This window comes from Leucoraja erinacea, chromosome 4, assembly GCF_028641065.1.
Source record: "Leucoraja erinacea ecotype New England chromosome 4, Leri_hhj_1, whole genome shotgun sequence".
NCBI lineage: Eukaryota > Metazoa > Chordata > Chondrichthyes > Rajiformes > Rajidae > Leucoraja > Leucoraja erinaceus.
Genome location: NC_073380.1, coordinates 32,302,647 through 32,325,619, shown reverse-complemented (window position 1 = coordinate 32,325,619; position 22,973 = coordinate 32,302,647). Strand labels below are relative to the sequence as shown.

The window sequence follows — 22,973 nt, the reverse complement described above, 5'->3', positions numbered from 1 at the left end:
ACCTTAATTTAGTGAAATGAGTGTCAGTGCATTTTGGATGTATATTTCAAAGCAGTATGAAAAAAGATAGGGATGAACCAGGAAAAAAGATCTTAAATTTGAGAGGGGAAAATATCATTAAAATTAGACATATTCTGAGAAATGCAACTGGCAGGATCTATTTGCAGGTAAGTCTACATTTGCACTGTGGGAAACATTCATAGAGAAATAGTGACGGTTCTGGGTCTATATGTTCCTGTAACAGTAAAAGCCAAGGGTAATAGGTGCACAGAACCTTGGATGTTGAGAGATTATGAGGGTTAGAAACATAGAAAATAGGTGCAGGAGTAGGCCATTCGGCCCTTCGAGCCTGTACCGCCATTCAATATGATCATGGCTGATTATCCAACTCTGTATCCCATCCCTGCCTTCTCTCCATACCCCCTGATCCCTTTAGCCACAAGAGCCACATCTAACTTCCTCTTAAATATAGCCAATGAACTGGCCTCAACTACCTTCTGTGGCAGAGAATTCCACAGATTTACCATTCTCTGTGTAAAAAATGATTTTCTCATCTCGGTCCTAAAATACTTCCCCCTTATCCTTAAACTGTGACCCCTTGTTCTGGACTTCCCCAACATCGGGAACAATCTTCCTGCATCTAGCCTGTCCAACCCCTTAAGCATTTTGTAAGTTTCTATAAGATCCCCCCTCAATTTTCTAAATTCTAGCGAGTACAAGCCGAGTCTATCCAGTCTTTCTTCATATGAAAGTCCTGCCATCCCAGGAATCAGTCTGGTGAACCTTCTCTGTACTCCCTCTATGGCAAGAATGTACTTCCTCAGATTAGGAGACCCAAACTATCTGGTAAGAACTGTATTCTCTCCAAATCCCATGGCTGGTCTGATCTGGCCACCCCTCCCCTGGTATGATATATGTAACGTGCATCTGAGTATCAAAAGCCCATCCCCAAGCATTCATAATAATTCTGCTAGGAATATCTAGACAAAATAATATAAAATGCGAATATAAAAACAGTAACTAGCCTAGCATGAATGGCTCCTACACTTGTGGTTGCCCTTGCATCATGAAAGACATATTGCACAAAGTGGGAACCCAGTCTGTCTTTGGTTTCTTCAGTATAGAGACCACATTGAACTAAATAAAGTTTAATTTGGAGGATGTGTGGGGGAATTGCTGCTTCATCGATTTGGACCCCTGGATGGCGAGAAGGAAAGTAATAAAAGGGTGGGTATCACACATCCTGTGGTTGCATGAAAAACCATTCCTCTCCATATACTTGTCCAAATGTCTTTTAAGTGTTATAGTACCTGCCTCAACTATCTCATATATCCTTCGCTCCACAGATGCTGTTGCACCCGCTGAGTTTCTCCAGCATTTTTGAGTACTTCCTATCTCATATGGGAACTTGTTCCATATATCCACCACCCTCTGTATGAAAATCTTTCTAATCTCACCTTAAACCTATGTTCTCTGGTTCTTGATTTTCCCTGCTCTGGGTGAAAGACTGTGCATTCACCCTACCTATTTCCCTCATGATGCTATACACCTCCATAAGATCACCCTTCATCCTCATGTACTCCAAGGAATAAAATCCTAGCCTGTTGAACCTGTCCTTATAGCTCGGGCTCTTGAGTCCTGGCAACATCCTTGTAAACCTCTGCACTCTTTCCAGCTTAAAAGCATGTTTCTCTCTCTCCTTATCCCTTACCTCCATCCACTACACATATTTGAACAAACTTTTTACCCCTTGCCCTGTCTGTTTCTGGTTCCATCTGCCATTCACTTCTTTAATAGCTCCCAATATCACCTTTCTCACTTGTTAAGATTCCAGCAATGGCAGCCTTTGTGTTCATGCTTATCATCTTCCAGCAGCTGCCTCCACAAAAAAAGCCAGGGAACTTCGCCCTTACCTTTCCAAATGCATGCAGATCCTGACTCAGAATTTCTTCCAGTAACTTTCCTACTAATATTAGGCTGAAGTACCCTGGCTTTTTTTGTTACAACCTTTCTTAAATGGAGGCACAGCATGAGCCAACCTTCAATCTGCTGGCACCACATTCATCACTATCGATTTCGTCCCCAGCTTCCCAAGTGTCCAAGGATACACTTGATCAGTTCTTGGGAATTTATTTTCCCTTTTGTTTTAAGCTCATGAGCAGCACCTCTTCCACAATGTGCACTCTGTGGATGGCATCACTGTTCATTTCCCTGAGTTCTCTTGCATCCATGTATTATTCCACAGTGTATGTAGAGGAGAAATATTTATTTAATACCTTTCCCATCTCATGTTGCCCCACACATGGATCACCTTGTTGAGCTTTAAAGAGACATATTCTCTCTCAAGTTACTTATTTCCCATTAATATACTTGCAAAATCTCTTTGTATTCTCCTTTACCTTCTCTGCCAAGGCTCTCTTTTGTCCTCCATTTGCCCTCCTAATTTTCCTCAAGTATGTTCCCACACCGTCCGTACAAAGATATTCACTTGATCCAAGCTGCATGTACCTGACTGGTACCTCCTTTTTCTTGACCAGAATCGCTCTTGTCATCCAGGGTTCCGACTCACCCGTACCTGCACTTCACCCATACAGGCCATGAACTCTCACTAGTAAAAGCCTTTCATTTACCAGACGTCCCTCTATCTGCAAATAGCCTCCCCCAGTCGACTTCTAAGAGTTCCCATGCAATAACTTTTAAATTGAGCTTTCCCAAATTTAGCACTTCAGCATTTGGACCAGTGTACTTTCGATAATCATTTTATGAAGGCCTGTTTTATACAATTCTGCGATTTATCAGATACTTCCTTTTTTTTCTCCTTTGTTCCATTATTATCTGAATGGTGGCCGATTAGGAATATTATCTGAATGGTGGCCGATTAGGAATATTATCTGAATGGTGGCCGATTAGGAAAAGGGGAGATGCAATGAGACCTGGATGTCATGGTACACCAGTTGTTAAAAGTAGGCATGCAGGTGGAGCAGGCAGTGAAGAAAGCGAATGGTATGTTAGCTCCAATTTGTATAAGAATAAAGAGGTTCTGGTACATTCACCTTTTTGTCTGTACAACTACTTCAATAAAGAACTAATTAAGCCGGAAATAACGACTGGAAGATCTGTTTTTGCTTGTCTGCGTAGTCATTCCCGCCTGCCCGTGGCGTAATGGCAACGGAAGGTTGAACATTGCAAACATTGCCATTACTCCGAGCTTAAAGTAGTCTATTAATATAATACTCTGTCCCACTCCCAACTCAAATATTTTGTGCTTTCACTATGTTGCTCAAGGATGTACCGTAGCTCTTCTTCCACCTGGGCATGTTGCAGCCCTCAGGACATACCAAATGTAATTACTTCAGCTAACCATACTTTTGTTTAAGAAGGAACTGCAGATGCTGGAAAATCGAAGGTAGACAAAAATGCTGGAGAAACTCAGCGGGTGAGGCAGCATCTATGGAGCGAAGGAAATAGGCAACGTTTCGGGTCGAAACCCTTCTGCAGATTTAGAGGTGGCGAAAATGTCGGAGGATTATTTGTTGTATGTGACGGCTGATAAGGTGGAAGGCGAGGACAAGGGGGACCCTGCCCTTGTGACGAGTGGGACAAGCCTCATCTATGGTAGAAGAGGGGAACCCCTGTTCCCTGAAGAATGAGGACATCTCCGATGCCCTGGTTTGGAACACCTCATCCTCGGTGCACATGCGACGTAGACGGAGGAATTGGAAGTAGGGGATGGAGTCCTTACTTTCCCCTTTTCTACCACATACAACAAATAATCCTCCAACATTTTCGCCACTTCCAACGTGATCCCACCACTTGCCACATTTTCCTATCTCCTCCCCTGTCTGCTGTCCGCAGAGACCGCTCCCTCCATAACTCCCTGGTCAATTCGCCCCTTCCCACCCGAACCACCCCCTCTCTGGGCACTTTCCCTTGCAACTACAAGAAATGCTCCACTTGTTGCTTTACCTACCGCCTTGACTCCATTCAAGGACCCAAGCAGTCTTTCCAGGTGCAGCAGAGGTTCACCTGCACCTCCTCCAACCTCATCTATTGCATTCGCTGCTCTAGATGTCAGCTGCTCTACATCGGTGAGACCAAGCTTAGGCTTGGCGATCGCTTCGCCCAACACCTCCGCTCGGTTCGCAATAACCAACCTGATCTCCCGGTGGCTCAGCACTTCAACTCCCCCTCCCATTCCAAATCCAACCTTTCTATCCTGGGCCTCCTCCATGGCCAGAGTGAGGCCCACCGTAAATTGGAGGAGCAGCACCTCATATTTCGCTTGGGCAGTTTACACCCCAGCGGTATGAACTTTGATTTCTCTAATCCCCCCCCTCCCCCCTACCATACTTTTTTGTTTGCTTCAGTTGTTGCTTTATTGTTTCAGTTAGTTTCTCTTTTTGCTTCTGACTAATTGTTTATTTTTAAAAAGTATGATCATCCAGACAGGTTTGGCATACACCTTGTTAAATATCCTATCAAACACTGTTCTCTCTACCACACCTCCTCTCTGCAATTCAAAACATGCTCATTTCTCACTTTTCCGGTTCTGGTGAAATGTTGACTGTTTCTCTCCCCAGAGATGGTGCCAGTCCAGCTGAATGCCTCCAGCATTTTCTGTTTTGATTTTGGGTTTCTGGTGTATGAAACTTTGTCAAATCAAAACTTTGTCAAAGGTTTCCTCAGCAGTTTCATAAAGCATGCAAGTTACCCAGTAAGGTTGCACACGTCTTAGTGCAATAAGGAACATGAGGATAAGATTCAAGTGCATGCAAATGCAGGATAAATGGGATTTGAGCAGTGATTGAAGGCAGCTGGAACCATTCTACAGAATCTGGACCATATCCAGGAGAGGTAATGATACGCAGAGAGAATTTGACAGTTGAAAGATTTTACATATATAGTTACGGTGTTGTGGTAGTGACTAAACAGATAGGGAAGACGATCAAAAACAAATGAGGAAATGCTAAAAACACTCCATTGGTCAAGCAGCATCTGTGGAAAGAGAAAGAGTAAAAGTTTTAGGTCAAGTAACCTTCATTTCTTACCAAGGAGGAATGGGTGCTGCATTGGACAGAGTATCTAACTCTTCAATTACTGTAAAGTATTTTTTTTTTTTAAATACTTTGCCACATTAATGGCTTAATCTATCAGAACTTCACAAATCCTTATAGCATAGTAGACAAACATTTATCCATTCCAGTCTTTACTTGGTTAGAATTGGAAACTTACAATAATTTGTACTGTATTTGAAATACAGTAGATAGGTATAGGGAGGTTTCACGGCAGTCGGGTCACGACCCATGACCCGTACTGTTGCTACGCTACTCCAAATGGATTACACGCGATGAACTGCAGGTAGGCATTTACCATCGTTTCCAGTGTAGCGGGCCCGTTAAAACCCACTGAAATTGTCAATTTTTGCGCTGTAAATAATTATGGAAATCGGGATAAGCGTGCGAGACATTTAGCCTACTTCAGAATTCCAAAAGTGAGGAGAAATGACGGCAGATAGAAGCGAGAGCTGAAGGGATAACTACAGCCAGAGTTCTTAGCGAACATTGGCCGTTTGCTCACTGCATTTCATCAACTAAGGCATTATTTGTGTTTTTTCTTGATTCCTTTGGCATCTAAAAAGTTTCAGAAGTGATAAATCTGGCTGTAATTTTTTTAAATCGCCCATGGTTCTCGTGGGTTTTTACATACAAAATGAAAACGCATCTGAAGAAAAATTTACAGCCAGATTTATCACTTCTGAGAATTTTTAGATACCAAAGGAATCAAGAAAAATCACAAATAATGCCTTACTTGATGAAATGCAGTGAGCAAACGCGATAATTCCCAATATTTTCAATGTTTACTAAGCACTTTAGCTGCTGTAGTCCCTTCAGTTCTCGCTTCTCTATACCTTCATTTCGCTTCACTTTTGGAATTCTGAAGTTGGGTACATGTCTCTCACACTTACCCGACTCCCACAATTTTTTTCAGCACAACAAAATTCAACTTGTTTGGCGGTTTTTACACATGTAGGAAAGTACGCGTTCAAATCATTAATAACATCAATACCGGAAGTGACACGGATGTCTTCCAGTTGGATTGAGCAGCTCCCGTAACCAGTGAACGTGCAATCAAAGAAGGAGCATCAGATTGGTTTAAACCACAGACACAAAAAGGAGTAAGCTCCAGTGGACATGGCAGCAATGGATAAAGGATTTTTTGGATGTTTCAAGAGTTCAGAGATTATTGTCATGTGCCAGAATAGGACAATGAAATCCTTGCTTTTTCAGCACAAACGAAAACATGACTACAGATTGATCAGTGTGTCCATATATCAAAAAAGGTTTCGGCGCCGATAGGTTGCCTATCTCCTTCGCGCCTGCTGCTGCACCCCGCTTCTCTGCATTTCAATGTAGATTTTAGAGATCTGCAATACCTTCTTAAACCATCGTAGAAAATATACAACACATGAATAATAAATCTGATAAAGTTGCAGATAAGCAAATAATATTACGGTTCAGAGTTTCTTGTTCTGAGCCAAGTTAAAACCTCTGATGGCTGTGGGGAAGTTTCAGGTCGACGTTTGTCGAGAATTCATCAGGTGTAGAGATTAAAAATTAAAGGATATAGAGGAGTATTGTGGAAGACGATAAAGAAAATGCCCAAAGCCTTGTCAAAAAATATAACGATACCATAAAGGAACATTCATTGTTTCAGAGAATAGAATCAGTGCTTCGGATATGGCAGAGTTGGGCGGGGTGAAGGGACAGAGGGAGGGGGAATTCTGGGCGGGGTGTAGTAAAGGTTTGTTCATGCTGGGTAAGCTTTGACAGGGACAGAGTGGTCGACAGAACACGCTGGAGCGCGGTAGTCATGGGAGTCAACAGCATTTAAGAGAATTTAGACAGCACATTAACATGAAGAAATGGAGAGATCGTGTGCAGGCAGCTGGAGATGGTTTAATTTGCAATCATGGTTGGCACAGATAGCGCGAGCTGAAGAGCCTGCTCCTGTTCCAAGTTTAGGGAGAATCCGGGTATCAATGTTATGGGAAGAAGGACCTCTGCATGCAGACAAAGATTTGGAGGGACATGAAAAGATTCCTAGAATACACCCTCTGAATGAAAGGATCGAAGATGGACACCTAAAGGATAAAATCATTCTGAGGGGGGGCTAAGATGAGATATGCAAGTAGGAATTCCGTACAAAGGAGCATCGCCTACATTTAGTATCGTTCTTTCTTTGACGGTTTTGGTCGAGGGTTCCACCACAGTACCTTTTATCACTTGTAAATGTTCCTGGACTATCAATCATGCTATCTTAGACCACAGGTACAGAAAAGCTTGACTCATTAGCGAAGGAAATAGGGGGGGGAACCCTTCTTTATTGACCACGCGATTGTGGGGGAGTCAAAATGATACAAGGGGGATCTGTGTTAGGATTTTACACTATGTTATTTAGGCCAATACGGAGGAAATACTAAGATATTTTCTTCACTTGCTATTTGTGATTTTGTTCACTGAACTCTGCCAGACAAGAGAATGTTGCAAATGGATTACAACTGAATGACGATTCTAGTGAGATCCGAAATAGCAACATTTTTTCCAGGTTTATTTGTATCTCCGTCCGACACTTGCAAGCTTCCTGGATCATGTAGGCTATCTTGGGGGACTTTGGGTTGAGCAGGTTTTTACATGAAACCGAATTGAATAATGAGGATGAAAAACTTAGTACATCGTGGAGCTGAAGTGGTTAGGGACACAATGCAGTAGCGGAAAGTTGTCTATGGTCAAGCACACATGTAACCGGAAGAGCATCGACCGCGCACCTTTCAGAGGGAACACCACAATTGTCAATGGTAGTGTTAATTCCGCCAATGTAGGTTTAGTGTATGTTTCGATTGCGCGTTTTCAACTGTTATTTCTGTTAATGTATGCTTCAGTGGATGGATTTGGGGGTAACTGCCCCGTCGGAGCGGGATTTTTCTAAGATGGGGTTTTCCCAAAAGAATTGAGGAGCATTAATAAGACTTTATGTTAGAAAGCTGATATGTAGTCAAACTTGAATAGGACCAAGTCTTGGTTGCTTTCAATGTAGGTCTATTGGCAACAATAGGGGACTATGGGCCGGGGCTCAAACTTCGATCGGGGATGGCAAATTTCGGGCAGTATGAAGAGGAAGGAGGGGCACGTGGAGGAGGTAAATTGGTGGACGATGTATATTGGTGTCCTTTTTAGCTGTTGGTTAGGGGAGGGGCTAAGGAGAATCAAAGATTTATCACTTAACATTAGAAAAATTGACATAAAGGCCCATTGAACCATATCGAACTATGAACAATTGACATGGAGGTCACATCAGACAAGATGTAAGTTGGGGATCCCTTAAGCACGAAGGACAGCGGTGACAGACTGAGCACATAAAAAGCACGCACATTGAGAGATGGGGGAGGGGGGAAGAAAGGATCAGAGAGGCAAGGAGGGGGGGTGGTACAAGGGAGGAGGGGGGGGGGGATGGGTGGGAGTCTCTTTCTGGGGGGTTTTTAATATCGGGGGGGGGGGGGAGAGGGGGGGGGGGGGGGGGGGGGGGGGGGGGGGGCTGGGGGGGGGTGGGGGGGGGGGGGATTTTCGATGGGGGGGGGGGGGGGGGGGGGGGGGGGATCTTGTTTCTGTTGGGGTGGTTTGGTTGATTTAGGTGGGGGGGGGGGGGGGGAAAATGTGGGGTTTAAGGTTTGCATTATGGGGGGGGGTTGGGGGGGGGGTCTATGTTAAGGCTTTCGACGGAGATGCTATGTATTTAATCTCGACAAGATGGCTATTTTTTTCCGTATTGTATCTCCGTCCGCGCTGCAGCCTAACATTGAGGAGCTATCTTGACTTTGGGAACTCCAACCGCGGGAATCTGCGGACTCAACATCGTGGAGCTTGGTTAGGGACCAACTTCGGAAGCTCCAAGCCGCAGGAGCATCGACCGCCCGGATCGAGGGAGCATCGATCGCCGGCTGCGGGAACTTCGATCTGTGGATGGTTCGACTGCCCCGTCCGCGGGAGAATAAGGAGGAAAGAAGATAAGACTTTATTGTTAACTTTTATGTAGTTGTGTGTCTTGTTGCTTTTCTCTAGTATGACTATGGTAAATCAAATTTCACTGTACCTTAAATGGTACACGTGACAATAAAGGACCATTGAACCATAGAGGAAGGGGAGACATTGCAATGCAAGCATATGCAACAGAGAGATGGGGGGGGGAAGAGGATGGGGGGGGGGGAAGGGGGGGGGGGGGGGGGGGGGGGGGGGGGGGGGGAGGGGGGGGGGGGGGGGGGGGGAGGGGGAGGAGGGGGCGGCTCTGAGCGAGGTGGCCAAAAATGACGGCCGTAGGTGGCAGCGTTCTCTCGGAAATCGCAGCATAGAAGGCCAAAAGCGGTCAAGAACAGAGATTTAGTAATATAGATTTAGGCAAAAAGGAAATTGAATGATTTGGGGGTTACATCAGCAGGAACGAGAAGCACGGGGGCTGATTGCCACAGAGAAATATAGTTTTTGACAAGGTTATGGACAGCGAGGGAAGAATAGGACATTCTGGACAAGTCTTTGTAAAGGAAAATCATAGACTTTGTAACAACAATTTATGACCTCTTACTGGAGAAAATTACCACTTTGCACATTGTTATTGTATTTTTTTTGTATGTAGATCCAATGTCAGCTGTTCAATAGACTGTTGTCTGCAGCGTTATAATTTTGATTGAAAATTTCATACTTTCAAAAATTTTTAAGAAAAACATGTTTGTATTGTGTTTATGGTGGAGAGCAGAAGTTCTCAATCAGCTTCTCAAGAGAACTTCTCTTGGTTGCAGTCAATTCATTTCATTGTACAGAGATGCAATATTCTATTTAAAATTGAATGCAATTAGATTTCAACAGTATTAGTCAAAGAATTAACTAACATTGTAGCACATGAAAAAATGCTCGGAGCGAAATAATATTCATCAATAAACATTTGATTTATAGATATAATTTGTGTATTCGATAATGTTTTATCGAATCAACCTTGCAAGTTGTACAATCCCATGTTGTAATGTCAGATCTTAATCCATTAAAACAATGATGAATAGAGATAATATTCAGAGAAATAAGCCTTCAAATTTGATCTCGCAATTTCATAATTATTTGTTATTTTTTGTACATGAATAATCTCCATTGAAAATTTGTTTAAGTAGCTAAAATAGTATCTCCAAATATATAATTACAGAAATAATGACTTGAGTCATCCTAACTTGAGATTCCACAATTAGACAGTGAAGGAGACCATCCAGAGGAAAACAGCTTCTCCATGCAAACTTTTGGTTGGATTCAACATCTGCATGACAAGTTGTGGGAGCGATAGTTCATGTTACATCACCTTTTGGCAGAACTATGTCCTTCATACATGAAAGACTTTCTACACATTTTTATCTCCTGGGGTTGATCTGGGTTATATTGATCACCCGCTGAACCGGAAATCACGGCTATTCGTCTGTCTCCTTATGCATTGATCTGTGCACGAGTGAAGGGAAGAGGTAGAGGTAGAATGTGTCCCCCCTCCCCCCATCCCCTCCCCCCCCCCAATATACATAATTCTATGCGTATACATAATTTTGGGAAAATATTATGTGGAACATGGTAGGAACAGTAATGACATGGCCATGTTTTAATAGAATTTGATTCAGGCCATAAATCCCCCATCTGATTTTTCATGACCTGAAATGAAATGACAAAATGAGTTCTCATACCTTGCCCTTAACTAGCTGATAGGTTACAGATGCAACATTTATAAAATCACAAACAACTTCCTTTTCCTCCCGTCTGCATTGTAGAAAATAAACTTTATCAGAAATATTTGCTATTTCAAGAAAAAAAGTTTATCTTTAAACAATAAATTCTGATTTGTCCAAAATAAAGAATAGCAATCTTCCTCAGAAAGCAAAATAATTAAACTTAACTTACCGTTTGTTAATCTGTCAAAAAGAAAGATGTCAAAATTCCAATTTCCATTCTTTTCTAGCATACACTGAAAGCACAAAATTAATAATCCTCAGCAAAAAAAATCCTTGATCTGAAACTCATTTTTAAAGCAGTTTAATTCTGTGTTAGTGCAGTAAGTGCCTATCTCAGGGTTTCTATGTCCACCACTGAGAAAAGCTGACAGGGCAGAACGGCGAAACCTTGATGGGTGAAGGCTAAAGTTGATGACAACAGTGAGAATGCATCCCACTGTTCATTAAATTGGTGGTTACTTGGAGAAGACTATAAATCATTGGTATAAACAATTGCCAAGAATAATGGAAAGATATGGAATGACACTTATAGTACAGACATCTACAAAGTGGAAACTTTGTTTAATTCAGAACAGTGAATAAAATCGATGAAATCTATGCTGGGGATGAGATAGAAAACAATTTTAACTAGCACCTAGTACAAGATAAACCAATGATTTAACTTCTTAGGTGAAAGCTGTGTTGTTTGTTTGGTACACAAGTTCATACAAAATAATTAGCTTACAGATATGATTTTTTTTTAAATCAATTGTGAATCGATTGAAAATCCCAAATGGAACATTCACGATAATGTCTCCGATGAACATACAGAATAATCACTATCTGCCTGAATGGCTGCAGCTTCAACAGGCCGCAAATAATGACAATAGATTCCTTGATTTATTTTAATACGATTCATCAATTATAATAAATTCCCCCCATCCATCCTGTACTGACCCACCTTCCCATCCATCCTGTACTGATCCATCCCCCCTCGATCCCCCCTTCATCCTGTACTGATCCCCCCATTCATCCTGTACTGATCCCCTCATCCTGTACTGATCCCCTCATTCACCTGTACTGATCCCCCCCATCCATCCTGTACTGATCCCCCCCCCCTCCATCCTGTACTGATTCCTCCCCACCCATCCTGCACAGATCCCCCCCCCCCCGTCCATCCAGTACTGATCCTCCCTATTCAACTCCTGACATCCCCCGTGCTCTCCTCACAATTTTACCTACTCCAACCAACACGCACTAATTCCCCAGCCTCAATCCATCCATTCCGCACCGACTGCCTTCTCAACCCCCCCCCTCCCCCACCCTCTATCCATCCTGCACCGATTCACACACACACCCCCGACCCTATTGTGCTGGAAATGTCTTCAGAGCGAACACTGACTATGTTTGATAACAGAATGAAATCAAATGTGTTTTAATTCCCAATGTTATTATTTGTTTTCATCCATAAAGATGGATTAATTAAATTGTGAACTTGTGAAACATTAAAACCGCAGTGTTCGATTGTCACTGCTGTTCGATTGTCACTTGACACGTTATTACAGAATTAATTTTAACAGCAAATCAATGCTCTTAATATGGAGTATCAGTACTGTAGTTATTTAATGAGCAACATTCACAACTCTACGTTACATTTATCCAGGTTTTACTTCTACAGTTGGTCATATACATCACAGATTTGGTCAGGAGATATTTCAGTTGAAATTTTAACGTGAATTCTGAAGTGGGAAGGATGGAAACAGCATTCATCAATATTTTTTTTTAAACCTGGTGCGAACAAACTGGGTATGTTCATACATCTAATCTAAATGTCGGTAATGTGGCATTTTGACACCTTTAAACGTATTACCAAAAGAACATTTGTTGCAGTTATGTCCTTTGACCATCTCTTGTCAGTTGGTGTAACCTGTCAGATGGACATAGTCGGTTTTAACAGCTATTATCATAAAATGCCTTTAGAAATTTCCTTGCAACCTGCATATTTTGTTGTGGATAAATTATGTGGGAAGCGAGAGGGTTTCTGTACCAATAGCAATAACGACCCATGCTATGGGCATGTCATGATAATTTTCAGTCCTTCACAGAAAACATGCTTGCATTAATCTGTAGTGTGCATGGTTAAGCATATATGTTACCATGGTCCAGGATTTATTGACACAGGTTGATCATTATTGCTGATTAATCCAACCACATTTTTGTTTGGAAGTGGAAAGAAATAATAGAAATTGCATTAATTGCAACGTGTAAAAAGAGTTGAGATACTATTATAATTTTGCTGCATGTCATTGTGGTATATATCATGTCTTGATTGGTGAATATGTTTTGTTTGTGACTTTATTTCAAGCAGAAATAATATGTGAATGCTTCATTGACCATAATTCCGACAGTCCAAGCACATTATTGCACGTGTCATGCAAGCCGTCTTAAATGACCACCTAAACTGTCATTTGGCAACCTAAAAAGCTGTCAAGGTTGATTTGATTCCTTTGTCATTCAGACCTTTCAGTCTGAACAAAATTTTGTTGCCTGCAGTCATACACAATAATAATAAATAACAAAACATACAATAAACACAAATTAACATCCACCACAGTGAGTTCACCAAGCACCTCCTCACTGTGATGGAGGTGGCAACAGGGAAAAAATGTTAATTGAGAGCCCTGTCTGGTCTTAGTTGATGAACCCTGTATATTAAATAGCATTTGTGGGAAGCACAGAGTAGCATAGCATTTAACATAATGCTATGCTACTCAACGTTCAACGTTCATTACTCAGCGAGCCAGTGGCACAACGGCTCAAACAGCCTCAACCAACCCAAATGCCAGACTGTTGCAGGAGAGGAGAGCATTAATGTTCTTAAACAAAATTGAGGACTGTCGGAATTATCAACATCAGGTAGGAATGTACAGAACAATGGCTGTGGAGACAATTTCCCATTATCGTACTTAAGACACCATTCGTCATGTTCTGTTGCACCATTGTTGTGCTAAATGTAACTATTCAAAACTGTTAGTTCAAAACAAGCATCTCAAAATTAGCATCAATGAAGCCTGGTGTTTCACTAGGAGCAGAATTGAATTCTCCCACAACTGTAATATCATGGACACCATATTCCTCATTCCATCATTAGCAAAGCCAGGGAACTGCCGTTTGTTCAGTAGGAAATATAGAAGCCATACCAGGAGTAGGACTATGTCCGGGAGTACCAGTAATGTGCTGAGGCTATGGAAATTGGCCAATGGCCACAATCATTTTGGACAATGAGGGACCAACGCAATGAACAACACCAGCATTTTTCAGACCATGTCGAAATTTGCACAGATATATCACAAAGAAATAAATTAAATCCACCTAATTATCATCCAGTTAATCGACAAGTGGTCACAAGGAGCACCATTATCTCTGTTATTAAACAGCAAATTACTTCATCAATGTTTTATTTGGATTTTGATCGGAACTCTTGGCTGCACTCATTACTGCCCATGCCAAAAGATGGACAAGTTCAAATGCAAGATGAGTGATTTGCCCTTAACATCAAATTGGATCTAATCAAGGATACCAAGTTTTGATTTTTTTTTTAAAATAAATCGGTGGAAATTACAGAAAATCACTCAATGGTTGGATTCACATCTCAAAAGCCAAAAATTATGGTGGGTATTGATCAACATTAATATCATATCTCCTTCCGCACTACGGCCTAACATCGAGAGTTGGCGGCCTTTGCTGGTGACTGACTTTTGAGAGTTCCACAGTGTGGAGCCAGTGTGAACAGTTAACATCGCGGAGCCCGCGATCCATTTGCCTGGGATCGACCTCTGAGCTCCAACCGTGGGTGCTTGTGGACTTAACATCACAGAGCTCGCAGTCTCTGGTCAGAGACCGATTTCAGGGACTCCAAGCCCCAGGAGCTTCGATCGCTCCGACACGGCAGCTTCGACCGCCCCGACGGATAGTTCGACTGCCTTGACCGTGGGAGAATAAATAGGAAGAAGATTGGACTTGCTTGCCTTCCATTACAGTGTGGAATGTGGGGAATCTGCTGTGGTGGATGTTTATATTAACTTTTATGTAGTTGTGCGTGTGCCTTGTTGCTTTTTTTTCGTATGGCTGTATGGTAAATCGCATATCACTCTACCTTTATTGGTACATGTGACAATAAAATATCTTTGAAACCTATGAACCTTTAAAGTCAAATGTGGGAAAGTGCACTGGTAATTCTATTACAAACTCAGAAGAACAATCAAACAAATGCTTGTAAAACTAGATAACATGCAGGTGTGAACTGCTGGCAAAAATATTCATGCTACACTCTAGAATTTAGAAGATTGAGAGGGGATCTTATAGAAACTTACAAAATTCTTAAGGGGTTGGACAGGCTAGATGCAGAAGATTGTTCCCGATGTTAGGGAAGTCCAGGACAAGGGGTCACAAGCTTAAGGATAAGGGGGAAATCCTTTAAAACCGAGATGAGAAGAACTTTTTCACACACAGAGAGTGGTGAATCTCTGGAACTCTCTGCCACAGAGGGTAGTTGAGGCCAGTTCATTGGCTATATTTAAGAGGGAGTTAGATGTGGCCCTTGTGGCTAAGGGGATCGGGGTTATGGAGAGAAGGCAGGTACGGGATACTGAGTTGGATGATCAGCCATGATCATATTGAATGGCGGTGCAGGCTCGAAGGGCCGAATGGCCTACTCCTGCACCTAATTTCTATGTTTCTATGTTTCTACACAAGTGCCAGGCAATGATCATGAACACACAAGAGTCTAACCACCAATCTTTGACATTTAATATACCACTGTTGAGTCCCACTCGGCAATTATCATACAGGGAGTTATCAGTGACCAGAAATGTAACTGAAAGAGGTAAAACAAATCGGTAACTTGCAGTGCTAGTCTCCCATAAACATATAGAATAATCACTATCTGCCTGAATGGCTGCAGCTTCAACAGCCTGCCAATAATGACAATTCCCTGATTTTTCTAAAAAGATTCATCAATTATAATTAAACAATCACGCCACATAGCTAAAATGAAGATGGTTATCAAGAATTACAATGGGATCTTGATCAGCTGAGCAAGTGGGCAAAGGAATGGCAAATTGAGTTTTTACAAATTAGTGCGAGAGGTTTCATTTTGAAGTCAATCCAGGGCAGGACGTGCACAGTGAATGGTAGGGTGTTGGAAACTTTGAAGAACAGAGGGATCTAGGAGCACAGGATCATGTGATAAGAGTAGAATTAGGCCTATCGGCCCATCAAGTCTACTCTGCCATTCAATCATGGCTGATCTATCTGTCCCTCCTACCCCATTCTCCTGCCTTCTCCCCATAAAGTTTGACACCTGTACAAATAAATACTTCTCTATAAGTTACGTCGCAGCTAGATCGGGAGGGGGTGAATAAGGTTTTTGCCATGTCGACCTTCATCAGTCAGGGGACTGAGTTTGGAAGTTGGGATGTTATGTTAAAGTTGTACAAAACATTAATGGGCCACAGTTGGAGTATTATGTTCAGTTATGATCACCTTATGATAGGTATGATACCATTAAGTTAGGAAAAAGAATGTAGATGTTGCTACAACTCATGGGCCAGAGCCAAAGGGAGAGGTTGGACTGGCTGCAACTTTATTTTTTGCACAGCAATTTTTTCCAGGGTTGGGGAATGAAGAACTAGAGGACACAGGTTTAAGATGAGAGGGGATAGGTTTAATAGGAATCCGAGGGATATTGCGGCAATGGAATTGATCACTTTGGGGACAGAAGGAAACAATCCCCTCCCAACCCTCAACAACCCCTCCCCATCTCAACTTCACAAGGAAATGTATGGTTCAAAGTTGAGTTATGCTCCTTTTCATATCAGAAATTATTTTTTGCATAGTACACTGTTGTATGCTCCATACAATTGAATTTTCTGATCACAATCAAATTTGAATATAGTGGTCTGCAATTTAGGTTTTCTCCTCTATAATACAATCGTAACAAAAGCAAAAAACGTTGTGGTATTGTCTTAAACTGGCTACCTAGTAGAATTCTCTACCAAAAGCAGGTAGCTATTTTCCAGGTAATCCAATGAGGAGATATGTGTTTAAATATCAAACTCCAATGAGAATGAAGAAAATGTTGCAAACCAACAAGAGAAAATCTGACTGAATTTACAAATCAACTTACATGATCACAAACATCTTAAAAATTCTATCCATAAATCAAAAATCTACTACTGCATAGAAATATTTAAAAAAACATCATTATGCAACATTGATATTCAATCAGCATTTCGAACTCACCAGGGCTTGGCCACCATAGTCATCATCTAGTATGCAGAGAGAGTTCAGGGAAGAAACATCACGAAATAAATGAGCTGATCGAAAATATCTTTGAAAACTTAACAACCTTCTTATCTTCCTTGCTGAAGCCAATTCTCCGGTTTCAGGTGGCACTGCAAAAATAATGGATGACATGAAGATTATTTCATACCCTACCTGCCCTGCAATTACTTTAATTGTAATAATCATGAGTTGAGCTTCACTGGACTCTGCAAATGTTATCTTAATTTGTTTAACTGCTGAATGGTCTTTTAAAACAAATGGGGCTTAAACCATCATCATATATTTCACAAACATTTGCATTAAATAACATTCCCCTCAGGCTAATATTGTGGGCAGCCGAAGGTAACTTCAATACTCTGGGCTACCTATAGCCCAGAACAATGTGTGGCTGAGGAACTGGTGCACGGGGCAGGGATTTAGATTCTTAGATCACTGGGATCTGTTTTGGAGTAAGGGGGAAACTGCCAGCATTCTGGCAGCTGGTTTGCCACTGCTACACGGGTGGTTTTAAACTGAATAAGGGGGGTGGGGTGTCAAATGGGATAGTCAAGGATGGAGTTAAAGGGAAAGAGAGTAAAGGGATGGTTAATGACCCCAGAATTAACGGGAAATGAAGCTCACAAAGGGATAGGAGAGTATGGCCAAGTGTAATAGGGATCGATGTGAAAGGTGAGATGCGTAAGGAATTAAAAGTATTGTATATGAATGCGCGAAGTACAAGAAGTAAAGTAGATGAGCTTGAGGCTCAGTTAGAGGTTGGTAGATATGACATTGTGGGGATTACTGAGACGTGGCTGCAGGAGGATCGGGCATGGGAACTTAATATTCAGGGTTATATATCCTATAGAAAGGACAGGCAGGTGGGCAGAGAAGGGGGGGGTATCTCTGCTGGTGAGCGATGGAATTCAGTCCCTTGCGAGGGGAGACATAGGGACTGACGAGGTAGAGTCACTGTGGATTGAGTTGAGGAATTGTAAAGGCAAGAAGACACTAATTGGTGTTATCTACAGACCCACAAGTAGTAGCCTGGATATAGGGTTTAAGTTGCAACAGGAGTTAAAACTGGCATGTGACAAAGGAAATGCCACTGTGGTGATGGGGGATTTCAATATGCAGATAGACTGGGAGAATCAGGTTGGTTCAGGACCCCAAGAAAGAGAGTATGTAGAATGCCTCTGAGATGGGTTCTTAGAGCAGCTTGTAATGGAGCCGGCCAGAGAAAAGGCAATTCTGGATTTAGTGTTGTCCAATGAACCAGATATGATAAAGAGAGCTCAAGGGAAAGGAACCGCTGGAGGTAATGATATTAATATGATTAGTTTTAATCTGCAATTTGAGAAGGAGAACGTTAAATCGGAAGTGGCAGTGATGCAGTTGAACAAAGGGGACTATGAAGGCATGAGAGGGGAGCTGGTCAAAGTAGACTGGAAAGGGATCCTAGCAGGAATGACAGTGGAACAGCAATGGCAGGAATTTCTGGGCATAATCCAGGAGACGCAGGATCATTTCATTCCAAAAAGGAAGAAAGATTTTAAGGGGAGTAGGAGGCAACCGTGACTGACAAGAGAAGCTAGGGATAGAATAAAACTAAAAGAAAAGATGTATAACACAGCAAAGTGTAGCTGGAAGCCAGAGGATTGGGAAACTTTCATAGGACAACAGAAGGGATGAAAAGGTGAAGTACGAGGGAAGCTGGCCAGGAATATAAAGAAGGACAGTAAAAGCTTCTTTAGATATGTTAAGGGAAAAAGAGAAGCAAAGTCAAATGTGGGTCCCTTGAAGGCAGACACGGGTGAAATTATTATGGGCAACAAGGAAATGGCAGAAGAGTTGAATAGGTACTTCGGATCTGTCTTCACTAAGGAAGACACAAACAATTTTGCAGATGTACTGGAGGACAGAGGATCTAAGGGGGTAGAGGAACTGAAATAAATCTTCATTAGGCGAGAAATAGTATTGGGTAGGCTAATGGGACTGAAGGATGATAAATAGCAGGGTCCTCAGGGAGGTGGCTCTAGAAATAGTGGATGCATGGGTGATCATTTTCCAATTTTCAATAGATTCAGGATCAGTTCCTGTGGATTGGAGGATAGCTAATGTTATCCCACTTTTCAAGAAAGGAGCGAGAGAGAAAATGGTGAATTACAGACCAGTTAGCCTGACTTCAGTGATGGGAAAGATGCTGGAGTCAATTATTAAAGAGATAATAATGGGGCATTTGGATAGCAGTAAAAGGATTAGTCCAAGTCAACATGGATTTATGAAAGGTAAATCATGCTTGACTAATCGTCTGGAATTTTTTGAGGATGTGACAAGTAAAATGGATGAAGGGGTGCCAGTGGATGTAGTGTATCTAGACTTTCAGAAAGCCTTTGATAAGGTCCCGCACGGGAGACTGGTGACTAAAATTAGAGCACATGGTATTGGGGGCAGGGTGTTGACATGGATAGAAAATTGGTTGGCAGACTGGAAGCAAAGAGTAGGAGTGAACGGGTCCTTTTCAGAATGGCAGGCAGAGGCGAGTGGAGTGCCGCAAGGCTCGGTGTTGGGGCTGCAACTGTTTACCATGTATATTAATGATTTGGAAGAGGGAATTAGGAGCAACACTAGCAAGTTTGCGGATTACACAAAGCTGGGTGGCAGTGTGAACTGTGAAGAGGATGTTAGGGGGTTGAAGGGTGACTTGGACAGGTTGAGTGAGTGGGCAGATGCGTGGCAGATGCAGTATAATATAGATACATGTGAGGTTATCCACTTTGGCGGCAAAACAAGGGTGCAGATTATTATCTCAATGGGGTTAGGTTAGATAAGGGGGAGGTGCAGCGAGACCTGGGTGTCCTTGTACACCGGTCACTGAAAGTTGGCGTGCAGGTACAGCAGGCAGTGAAGAAAGCTAATGGAATGTTGGCAAACAAGCGGATTTCAGTATAGGAGTAAAGAGGTTCTTCTGCAGTTGTATAGGGCTCTAGTAAGACCACATCTGGAGTATTGTGTACAGTTTTGATCTCCTAATTTGAGGAAAAACATCCTTGTGGTTGAGGCAGTACAGCGTAGGTTCATGAGATTGATCCCTGGGATGGCGGGACTGTCATATGAGGAAAGATTGAAAAGACTAGGCTTGTATTCACTGGAGTTTAGAAGGGTGAGGGGGAATCTTATAGAAACATAACATTATAAAAGGACTGGACAAATTAGATGCAGGAAAAATGTTCCCTATGTTGGGCGAGTCCAGAACCAGGGGCCAGAGTCTTAAGGGCCTGTCCCACGAGCATGCGACTCCATGTCGCAAGCGCGACCTAAAGGGCCGGTCCCACCAGGATGCGCCTGCATGCGCGACCTAACGTGGTCGCTTGAGCCGTACGGCCTCGCTGGGCCGGTCCCACTTCGATCGCCAGAGCCGTATGGAGTTGTGCGGAGCTGATCCCGACAGCGCGCGGGGCTCCAAAAAACTGACCATGTTCAAAAACTCTGCGCAGCAACAGCCTGCCAGCCCACAGCCGCCTCGACGCCGTACGTCACGCGCGACTTCATGTCACTCACTCGACCTCCGCGCGGCCCCCGCTTCTTGCCGCATGCAGGAGAATGCTGGTTGGACCGGCCCTTTAGGTCGCGCTTGCCGCATGGAGTCGCATGCTCGTGGGACAGGCCCTTTAGAATAAAGGGGAGGTCATTTAAGACTGAGGTGAGAAAAAACTTTTTCACCCAAAGAGTTGTGAATTTATGGCATTCCCTGCCACAGAGGGCAGTGCAGGCCAAATCACTGGATGGATTTAAGAGAGTTAGAGAGATCTTTAGGGGCTAGTGGAGTCAAGGGATATGGGGAGAAGGCAGGCACGGGTTATTGATAGGGGACGATCAGCCATGATCACAATTAATGGCAGTACTGGCACGAAGGGCCGAATGGCCTCCTCCTGCACCTATTTTCTATGTTTCTATACCTCCTCAGAATCAAACAATTGCCTAGAATTTCAAATATATTCTAAAAAGGTGCAGGATAAACACAGTAAAACCATCTTGGTGTTGTTCCACCTCATTAAAGCCTCACTCACATAAAAATATTTACACACAGAATAAATATTACCTGGCTCTCCACTCGCAAGGCCAGGCTTGGTAGATCAGTTGAAAGCACAATTGGATGAATTGAGGAATTTCTTCTCAGCAAATTGTCATAGTTCAATCTCCACCAGTCATAATTTAACAGATTTTATGTTTGTGTTGTGGATTTGACATACAAACCTAAGACATACAAACAATCAAATTGTTTGCCACACGGAATCCCAATGCTTCATGTCACCCTGTAGATCAGGAAGAACCAAGTGTTTCTTGATGATGACTAATCACTTTATTTCCTAATTCTAAATATAAACAAATAGTCTATAATCTCCCAACCCAATTTTCATTGTGCAATTTGGAGCTTTTCCAGAAAGTTCACCCCATCCAACCTTAAATCAGATGCTCAGTCTTTGCAATGTACAACAGCGGTGTCCAATTTAAACAAAGCAAATTCTCAAAAACTGAAATGTGACAGTCGTAGAGTCACAGCATGGAAACGGGCCATTCGGCTCAACTTGTCCATTCCAACCAAGATGTCCCATTTGCCTGCATTTGGCCCATATCCATTTAAATATTTACCATCCATGTACCTGCCCAAATGTCTTTTAAATGTTATTACACGTGTGTTAAGTATCTCCTCTGGTAGCTCTTTCCATATACCCACGACCCTGAGCAAAAAAGATACCACTCAGGATCCGATTAAATATTTCTCCTCACACCTTAAACCCATGTCCTCCGGTTCTTGATTCCCCTACTCTAAGTAAAGGAATGTGCATTCACCTTATCAATTTCATTCATGATTTTATACATCTCTATTAGATCAGCACCTAGCCTCATTCATTCCAAGGAATAAAATCCTAGCTAGCCCAATCTCTCCCGAAAGCTCAAGGCCTCAAGTCCTGGCTTCATTCTCACAAATCTTCTCTGCATTCTTTTTAACTTAATGACATCATCCTATAGTAGGGGTGACCAAAACTGAACACCTCACCAACGTCTTTTACAACTGCAACATGACGTGCCAACTTCTTTAGACAATATCATGACTGACGAAGTTAGTACCAGAAGTCTACTTTACCATTGTATCCACTTGTGACAAATAGACAATAGGTGCAGGAGTAGGCCATTCGGCCCTTTAAACCAGCACTGCCATTCAATGTGATCATGGCTATCCACAATCAGTACTCCGTTCCTGCCTACTCCCCATATCCCCCTCTTTAAGAACCCTATCTAGCTTTCTCTTGAAAGTATCCAGTGAACCGGCCTCCTGTGAAGCAGAGAATTCCACAGACTCACAACTCTGTGTGAAAAAGTTTTCACATCTCCGATCTAAATACCTTACCCCTTAATCTTAAACTGTAGTCCGTGGTTCTAGACTCCCCCAACATCGGGAACATGTATCCTGCCTCTAGCGTGTACAAACCCTTAATAATCTTATATGCTTCAATAAGATTCCCTCTCATCCTTCTAAATTCCTGAGTATACATGCCCAGCCGCTCCATTCTCTCAGCAATGACAGTCCCGCCATCCCGACAATTAACCTTGTGAACCTGAAGGCAGTGGCTCAAATATCACACTCATCCCCAGCCTATTGACAATCCCGATCCTGAATGAAGCCCACACAGAAGGGGCGCTGCCGTGTCGGCGGCTTTGCGCAGAATACGGTAAGCAAAGATACTAGAGGAGCCCCTCTAGTATCTTTGGCGGCAAGCCAGAGCTCGGCATTTGGCGGCTCTGCCTTGCGGCCGCCAGCACGGACTTCCTTGCGTCACCGCGCCTGGGCGCCGTGACC

General features: G+C 42.7%; 1 protein-coding gene across 5 annotated transcripts in view; it reads right to left on the bottom strand.

Moving 5' to 3' along the window:
* Positions 1–22,973, bottom strand: part of pde7a (phosphodiesterase 7A) — a 101,476-nt gene that overhangs the window by 22,625 nt on the left and 55,878 nt on the right. For all 5 annotated transcript variants that reach the window (XM_055633972.1, XM_055633971.1, XM_055633970.1 and 2 more), the window contains 2 exons: positions 17,090–17,241; positions 10,977–11,040 (listed from right to left, as the gene is read on the bottom strand). In XM_055633972.1, coding sequence (XP_055489947.1) covers positions 10,977–11,040; positions 17,090–17,241 — 216 coding nt within the window. The remainder of the gene's footprint in view (positions 1–10,976; positions 11,041–17,089; positions 17,242–22,973) is intronic.